The 10011-nt window shown below is 32.8% G+C and overlaps 1 protein-coding gene across 1 annotated transcript; it reads left to right on the plus strand.

Annotated features, from left to right (window-relative positions):
* Nucleotides 1-98: 98 nt before the first annotated feature.
* LOC132750215 (calmodulin-binding transcription activator 1-like) lies at nucleotides 99-8933 on the plus strand (the record flags this gene model as incomplete). Its single annotated transcript, XM_060740162.1, has 5 exons — nucleotides 99-110; nucleotides 2526-2796; nucleotides 3919-4112; nucleotides 7747-7889; nucleotides 8746-8933. Coding segments are annotated over exons 2-5 (767 nt in total), but the record flags the coding sequence as incomplete, so codon positions are not given.
* Nucleotides 8934-10011: the final 1078 nt, after the last annotated feature.

A 10011-nucleotide genomic window follows, 5' to 3' on the forward strand; every position in this document is an offset into this window, starting at 1 on the left:
AATTTTTCAAGGTTAGTCTTTATTTGGAAAATGTTGAGTCAAGGTTAGTGTTTTACTTGAAAAAATGTTGAGTCAAGGTTAGTCTTTAACTTGAAAAATGTTGAGTCAAGGTTAGTCCTTTATTTGGAAAATGTTGAGTCAAGGTTAGTGTTTTACTTGGAAAATGTTGAGTCAAGGTTAGTCTTTTACTTGGAAAATGTTGAGTCAAGTTTAGTTTTTTACTTGAAAAATGTTGAGTCAAGAATAGTCTTTACTTTGCTTGATTGTTAGCCTTTGACATTTCAAAGGTGTGGCAGGTATTGAAAATAGTGAATAAATAAGACATGCAAATATAAGACAGAACAGAACAGAACAGAACATTTATTTTATTAGATTTGTACCATAAGTACATCATCGTAACATATTTACAAAATTAATACATTTACATGTAATATAATACAGTCACATGATAAACCAGTGTTTTATAATAATCAAATCGCCAATAACACATACATTACATTTACACATTTACATTTAATAAAATTACAAATACATAATATAATCATGATACTTTAAGCATACAATTTCATCGTTTTTTTATTCTAAGAGGATGGAACTTAAAATATGTGTAACAGATGCTCTTAAAGTCATAGCACGTTTAATATAAATAGCTAAATTTTAAGAATTGTTCTTTTATCATTTTTAATAGTTCTACAAATTTAAACATGCTTGGTTTTACATAATAATACTTTTTTATATATTTTTCCTTAAATCAATATAACATGGGCAAATCAAAATAAAATGATACTCGTCTCAATGTCGTGCTTATTACAGTATATACAATAACGTTGATTTCTATCGATTCTTTGTGTACTGTATCGACCCGTTTGAATTTTCAAAGAATGTGAGGATAACCTTAATTTTGTTAAATAACATCTTAAATTGCAAGGCAAAATTATCCAAGTATTTTTCGTACTCAAAATTACTTTTTGACATGATTATATACTTCTAAAACAGGACTGTTTTCTTTATTTACATGCCACCCTTGAACAAAATTATCGATAATCCGTTGTTAAAACACTAATATAAAAGTCTTTTCACAAACAGTTTCAGGCGAATCCCACACATATGCAAAACCATAATCATATAATACATTTTTTCACATTTGACAGCCAGTTTTTCTTTCCCAATAAACAATCATCATATGCAATTCTATACGCATGCTGTAATATTATATTATCTGTTTTGGTCAGTTTAAACCAATATTTAATTATTCTTACATGTCTCATAATATAAAGAGGATATCATGCAAGTTCACCCTATACAGCCGTTGAACATGTCGTCGTTTTGACCTTTAATAATTGTTTACAAAATTTGAGATAAATTATTTCAATTTCCTTAGATTTACTGAATCCCCATATTTCTGATTCATAATTTAAAATAGAAATGAAATGAATCAAATAATTGACAAATAATTTTAGGCTTTAATTTATATTTGTGACAATTAATAAGTAACAAATTTAAGGCTTTCAATGCTTAAAAAACTAAATGCTTTTGATTTAGAACAAAACTACCTGTCTAATTAAAGTTGTACCCAAATAGTTAAAATTATCCAAAATTTCAAGTCTTAGTGAACCACAAAGCCTCTTATATACAACAACTTTTGTTTTATCTGTATTTACTTCTAGACTCCAAGTTTCACAATAAGTACATAAAAGCTTTAATGATTGATTTACCTCATCAGGCGATTCACCCAAAATAATCATATCATCAGCAAACAACAGCAAAATAAGTATAATGTTATCAATGGTAAGACCAGAGTCTGTATTCTGTTGTAGATATAACTCTAAGTCTTCTACAAACAGAGAAAATAATATGGGCGAAATTACCTCCCCTTGCCTTAAGCCTACAGCGTATTCAAAAAAGTCAGAATAGGTATTACACAACCTTACACAAGACTTAACTTTTTCATACATACTTTTAACAATACGTAGCATTTTACCTCTAATTCCACTTTTATAAAGCTTTAACCATAGGGCATTTCTATATATACTGTCAAAACATTTTTTAAAATCAATAAAAACACAATAAAGGCGTTTATTTTCATTTAAATACTTCTGAACTAATGTTAACAGGATAAACAAAGCATCAACTGTCGATTTTCCTTTTCTAAATCCAAAGAGAGGGATGATCTATGTCTAGAAAAGAAGAGCTCTAACTTTTCAACAGTTTTGTTTTTAAATTGAAATCTTAGCCTTCTTGCAGCAACAGATTTGTACCATATACATTTTTGTACTTAATCTTTACACTCACAGTGTTCATACTTTTACAAACTTCTTTTTGTAAGCAAAGTTTTACTACTTAATTTAAAACAATATCATGCTCTACTAAACTTTTTTTTGGAAATATTTTTGTGAAATGTCTAATCTGTGGTTATGTTGAAAGCCTTGATAATGGTTATGTTGATGCTATAGCAGTATTTGTAAACATACCTGTAGGAAATGTTTTACAGTAAAAGTAACTTAAACTCTATCTTTATATATTAGGCGTAGAAAATGAAAACCCTCAGCCACAAATGGTTCACCTGGCTAAACAGATAATTGCTGCGATGCCAGAGAGAATAAAATCGTCACCTAGTCGCGGAGATGATATTCAGCCAGATGAGTTTCAGCGAGAACGTAGCAGTTCGTACAGCTCGTTACAGTCCTCGGCATCACCACACCCGCCCTCGTCATACGGCGAGGCATTATCCTCGTATGGAGAAGATTCTGGCATCTCAACGCCGATGCATGATAGTCTGGCCTTTGATGAATATAGGTAGGACATTGGCATGTTCCTGATTTAAAGAATCGTGTTGTTGATTTCTTGGAAATGTTTCATTTTATCGTAACTTTTACAAAAATTATTATCTTCTATGTTTGGATGGGACCTTTCCTGTTTTTAATTTGAAATCCATTTTGTACTCACTTATTTGAATATTAGGGAGAGCTATTGTACTCCTCCAGCATTGGTATCACACTTTGATAAAGGTTTTTGTGTGCATGTTAGTACCTTTAAAAGTACTGACGGGAATGGGTTAAATTTCACACTCTTATTTAAGAGAAAAATAGAAGGTCACTTTCCATGGCCCATAACTCTGACATTGATTTTGACAGAATTATGGTCCTTTTTTAACTTAGAGAATTCTGCATTATCCAGTCTGTTGTTTTACTATCAAGCACTAACTATAATTGAGCACATTTTCCTACTGCCAGCTCTTGTTATATCAAGGACTTTTAATGTCAAGATAATTTAAAATTTGGGGCAGAAAACTGTATAGTGTATAGAGGTTAGTTAGGGTATGTGGATGTGTAGGCAGACATCGCTGTACATTTGTGAAATTTAGTTATAAATATCACCACTATTATACATTGATATTTACTTTTATTATATACCTATAAATTTTCTCCCTAAAATACACGCAAATATTGAAGCGCAAATACACTTCAACGGATAGAAATTTCCGTATTATGTTAGTGACAAATACAGTACCATATATGGAAGTGCCGGACTATTTTTGACGTTGGTTCCGATCTTAGCTTTGTATAACGTTGCATTTGAAAATGGGAACCAAAATTATTAAAGGCGTGGCCGGTTTGCAAGAATTGCGTATTCATCCGTCAGTCATGAATTTATTTCTTGACAACTACATTTCATTTTCTGAATAAAACAAAACGGTATATAATAAAAGGAAAATTATGTTATAGTAGCTTTCTGAGACTATGTATTTTTCTACTCGCAACGTTGGAAAATTGATATCGCTGCTCGTAGAAAAATACAAAGCCTCAGAAAGCTACTACAACATAATATTCCGTATATACCTGCGTTCTAGTAATAGAATTATTAATATTGTTTATACTTATAACAACAGCATGTTGATCTGTTTTATTTGTTTTTCAGATATCCAGATGTTTATTCAGACTTGGGTACGCCCGCCTCCTCGTTGAGCCCTGACTCTACATGTCTACACAGCCCATATAGTCCCTATACATTCCACATGGACTCCCCGCCCCCTACTGCTGCAGAGTTCATTGAGTACTTTAATGCTCCCGCTACCTTCATGGAGAAAGATTTCTCACAGCTAACACTCTCTGGTAAGTTTCCTGTCTTGCTTGTTACCTTCATTGTTGTAGTAACCAGTTTTCGTGCACATCTATGGAAGAAATGATTTTTTGTGCCATAAAAATAAGCATAAGGTTTTATTTCATAAATGCTATAAGGGGCGTCCGTGGCCAAGTGGTTAAGGTCGTTGACTTCAAATCACTTGCCCCTCACCGCTGTGGGTTCTAATCCCATCAGGGACTTTGGATTCTTTCATGTGAGGAAGCTATCCAGCTAGTTTACAGAACGTCGGTGGTTCTACTCAGGTTCCTGTTTGTGCCTGAAATAATGCATGGAAGGGTACCTGAGGTCTTCCTCCACCAGTAAAGCTGGAACATCGCCATATGACCTATACTGTGCCGGTGTGATGTTAAAATCCAATAAAAAAAACAAACGTTAATGCTATATTCTCCAGTAGTCTACTGTAGAAATTGGGGCACTTTTAGGGATAAATTGTAGACAGTACTGTTTATACATACAACAATAATATAGGGAGCATGTCAATGGATGAAAATTGAGAAATTTATGTACATTATTACATTGAGCTATATAAAGTGAAAGATATTTTTTATATCAAATTAACAGAATACACTGTATTTCGTTGATAAACATGTAATAAAAATTACCAGTGGCCTAGATTTTTGGTGTACTGTTACTGTGTTACAGTTTCCAAAATATATATACTCATTGACCATACGGATTTATATATGTTATGGAAATTTGTACAGTTTTAGTGAACAAGTATTTTGTTTGAAAGTCAAAATACCATTTTGTTTACATTTTGATACTTTTATGACAACATATTCTACACGCAAGGCTACAATCGTCTGACGATAAACAGGATATATTTTAAATCAATTGTAAACATTTTAAAACACATATTTACCCTTTCTAAAAAAAGACAAAATGTTGTTTGTTGTTTTTTTTTTTTTTGGGGGGGGGGGTTTCCTAAGATTTGATTGGTTTTTTTTTTCTCTTTTATTTTTCAATCATAATATACAAACATTCATCAAATCATATTAACTAAATACATAAAGTATAACTTCAAATAAATGTAATGAAATTATGACAAGCATATTTGTATTTTAAGGTGACAACAGACACTTTCCGTGGTACTCACATAAATGTCATTTAAACCAAGTTATTTTAGTAATAATTGTTATTTATTTAATCTTTGTGCATTAAATGTCGTTGATCATCATAAAAAATAACATATTTGAAAAAAATGCCTTTGTAAATGATTGATTTTGAATAAAAAACCTAAAATTTTAAATCGTCATATCAAAGTCATTTTTTATTTTTTTGTCATCAAACTTTTGGAAAATAACCTTACTTATATTATCTGGGGAACCGTGTCTCAAATTTTTTCTATCTTTTCTCAAAAAAATATTACGTAACGTCAAACATTTTATGCAACTTTTTTCACCATACATATTACGTAATTAAAGATAATTAAGTCGCTGATTGAGCAAACAAAAATCCCTGACACGGTTCCCTCCGTAAATGAATTTCCTTTCATGTGCTTTAAACCGCATGTTAATTGCTTGATTATTAAAAAAGTTTTGCCGATTCAAAGTTAGTCCGACCCGCATCAAACGAAGTGTCATAAATCGGCTGTTCTCTCTCGGACCCCTACGTTTCACGCTAAATAATTGCATAATACACAAATATCGCACCAGAGAGGGTCACAAGTTGCGGTAACATACTCTAACAACATTTTATGACCCAGTGACATCTGACCAATTAAAAAGCTGCTGATTAATATCAGTTCATAGCCGAAATTTCTTCAATTCTTAATGTGATTTACTGTCAGTCTGATATCTGTCGCACATGTCACGTGACTATCGGTAAAATTTGAGGCACTCAGTGGGGGGAAATGGAACGCATTTGCGCACCGCTAGCGGGGTATTTAATTGTTTCCTTTTTGAAGTTTATTATTATTATCATCAGCATTATTATTGTATTATACCAGTGTCACTCTGCCACTCTGCATTCGTGTATGAAATTCCGTTAAAATATAAAATAAAATAACAAAAAACTGAGCTTCTGACAGTCTTTTAAAGTCCATGGTAGATGTACAAATAAGAACGGGATATTATATATTTTTTCCACCAAATTGATAATGCTTCACATATTTTAATAGAAATAAAAGGTATTACTCGATCATTATGATCTGACCTTCTTGACTTCTATTATGAATATCATCTATGCACGGCATAGAGATCCAGTTTCTACCGGGATAGACAATAAATTTCATACTTTGTCCCAGATTTATTAGTACTGTGTCCGATTTACTGGCGAACAATTTATTTTCACTGAAAATATATTTTAATATCTTTTTTTTCTTCATAGAGAAATAATCATCCTTAGACAATCTAAAATGGTTTAGAAATTTGTCAGGGACACCTTACTACAAGTCATATAGGCGTTCACATAAAAAATGTTGTCTGTTTTTGTTGTTGTTTTACTTGACATTGTTAGAAAACGAGGTTGAATGTAAAGTAAGCCCTTGAATCCGTACAAAAGTCTATCAACTCAATGTAATATCTATCAGATTAACGGGACAGACAAATTATGGATATTTTAGCAACTACATTTTTAATCAACCCCGTGGTCGTGCGATTTGCCGCTATGCTTAATTATTTATGTTTCATACATTATGTTACGTACATTGGCCGACAATTTCTTAATTTATAAAAAAGGCTAAATGTTGAGATATTCATAAAAGATGTACGGTAGTTGTACGATACATGTATTACGTTAAGTATGGACCAGTATGGACCTGTAATTCACGGATATATGGAACTACCGATTTCCCTCATTGATGCCTCAACAGGGGGCGGAGCGTTATCGATAATCGACAGGTTACGCGAGTAGCAGATACAAATAGTATAGGTACCGTTTTAAAACGTTTAAAAACACATTTTTTGGACTAACTGCTTCCAAAATTAAATCACGAATGTGTTCAGAAAAGGTTGATAAATCTACTTAGCAAAAAATCTCATTTTAGGTATTTTCAGTGATAATTGACTCCGTTGTCACCTTAAGATCTTCTAATAAAACTAAGAAGTGCTAATATTATGATAAAGTGCATAATAAGTATGAGAGAGAGAGAGAGAAAAGAAAGTGTATGAAAAAAGAGGAAAGATAAATGAAGAATGAGAGAAGAAAAAAATGCAAAAAGAGAGAAAAGATAATAAAGGTCAGTTATGTCACCATTTAAAGATAGTAATTAATTAAAAAAAAAAAAAAAAATAGAAATAATAGATGTGTTGAATAAATAGAGGATATTGAATGAGTGTAAGTTCAATACTGAATTTATTGAAGGAGTTGTATAAAGTTATATTATGTGAGCGTAACATTATTTTATTCAACAAGTTCAATAAATTAAGTATTGAACTTACACGAATATGATATTGTTTTTATCACATACCCAAAATAAAATAGTGTTTAAAGTAAAAAACAATACCTTTTTAATGACACGCCTATAATATAACTCAAACGACATCACATCAAAATATATGCACGGCATTGCAATACATTTTTTCACACAGTGGCAAAATCGGCACGAGTTTGTGATAAATTATTATACAGATAAACATGTGAGCTATAATTCTATTTTTACAGATCGTGAACAGAGGAAATTATACGAGGCAGCTAAAGTTATACAGAGTGCGTACAGACAGTATAAAGATAAACAATGTAAACAACAGGCAAAAGAAAGAGAGGCAGCTGTTCTAATACAGAGTTATTATAGGAGATATAAACAGGTCTGTTGTACTGTCATATCTTAATAGTGGACATACTTGGTAGTTTGTTTAGCTGGGCTTGATTCTTTCTTAAGCTAGACTTGAACAATTTTTCTATCATACTAGCTGTCACCTTTGGCAGTTCAGTGTTTGTACATGTGTCCTTCCTGATAATGCTTGTCCGGGGCATAACTCTGTCATTAATAGGCAGAATTTCAAATAACTTAGCACAAAAAATTAATGCTCACAATAATGAGATGTTGTGTTATGCGCAAGAACCCTGTGGCTAGGTCAAAGATCAAGGTTATAAAAAAATGATCTCAAACAGCTTGTCTGCACCATGACTATCACTAGCTGATGGAATTTCATATAACCTGGCACAAATTTTCAACATCATGAGACAGCGTGTCACTTGCAAGAACAATTTGACTAGATCATAGCTCAAGGTTAGATGTGACAGATGGCTTGACATGTTGCCCTTGGGCATTTAGTTTCCACCAGTAATTGCTAACATTTCCACACAAGTCATTCTAGAAGTACTGGAGGATGAATAGGATTTCACTTGGCTGAATCATAGTAGACAAAAATACATATATTTAATGTCTATTTATAATTTTATTTTAAATGATATTCATTTATGCTGGACAGTACGACAATCTGAATTACTGTCTAGTGTCTTAATATGGATGCTAGCTTGTGTCACTAGCAGGGTACAAACCCATATCAAGAGGTTGAGAGGCAGACACCTTTACCACTAGATCATGGCTTTTTTTTACTTTTACTGTTTTGTTATCAGTATATATGATTTTCATTGAAAGTATTTCCTTGAACAAAAAAAACAAACAAATTTTTACAAAAACATTGCTATTCATTTTAGTATGCATACTATAAGAAGATGACCCAAGCTGCTGTGCTAATCCAGAGCCAGTTCCGAAGTTACTATGCTCAGAAACGGTTCAAGAAAAGTCGCGATGCTGCTGTTGTTATACAAAACCAATACAGAAGTTATAAAGAACATGAGAGGTTGAAGAAAGGGGGAAATAAATCTGTAACACAAAGATTCAGGTATCCCCCTTGATTATCTCCCTTGTATTAATGTGAATTTTTCAGTATGGGAGCTTTTTTTATGGAAATTTTCATGTGTTTTAAGATTCAGTCAAGCAACTGTTCTGAAGAGTTTTTGTGAAACTTTGCTATAAAAGTCCCAGTTCTGAAGAGTTTTGTGAAACTTTGCTATAAAAATCTCTGTTTTGAAGAGTTTTTTTGAAACTTTGCTTTAGAAAATCCCTGTTCTGAAGAGATTTTGTGAAACTTTGCTATGAAAATTGACTAATTTTGTACAAATCTGCATTTTGATTGGTTATATTAGGTTACAGTCTTAATAAATGGAGGTCAAGTAATTCACAGGCATGTGCAATATACCATCAAAAAACAGACTTTGTTTAACATTTAACATGCCCTCCCCCCACACACACTTAAAGGGGGGATTGCATATAGATTTACCGTTGTCTGTTGGGGGAATCCGTGGCCGAGTGGTTAAGGTCGTTGACTTCAAACCACTTGCCCCTCACTGCTGTGGGTTCGAATCCCGACAGGGACTTGGATTCTTTCATGTGAGGATGCTATCCAGCTAGCTTACAGAACGTCCGTGGTTCTACTCAGGTGCCCGTTGGAAATAATGCATGGAGGGGCATCTGAGGTCTTCCTCCACCGGTAAAGCTGGAATGTCGCCATATGACCTATATTGTGTCGATGTGACGTAAAACCCAAATCAAACAAAACCTTTGTCTGTCTGGCCCACTGTCAGGCTGTCCATTCTTTAGACTAACATTTCAGTGGAGGGAGTGGGGCCAGGGGAGTGGGGTGGTGGCATCTGTGGCATATGGACTCAAAATCAACAGGATAAGCATTAACTAAATGACTTATGGAATACATTTTTCATTTCTTAAACACTGTCTTATCATTACAACAATTACAATAAAGGACTGTTATAGACAAAAGTCATAACTGTGAAGAGATTGACCGTCAATATATCACATATGTCCCTCTTATAATATTCATCATAATTATAGGTGTATATATCACCTGTGTCTCTCTTATAATATTTATCATATATGTCTTCCATACTTCAGGAGTCATTAAA

This window comes from Ruditapes philippinarum, unplaced genomic scaffold (genome assembly GCF_026571515.1).
Source record: "Ruditapes philippinarum isolate M1 unplaced genomic scaffold, ASM2657151v2 ctg23025_1_1_1_1, whole genome shotgun sequence".
Classification (NCBI taxonomy): domain Eukaryota; kingdom Metazoa; phylum Mollusca; class Bivalvia; order Venerida; family Veneridae; genus Ruditapes; species Ruditapes philippinarum.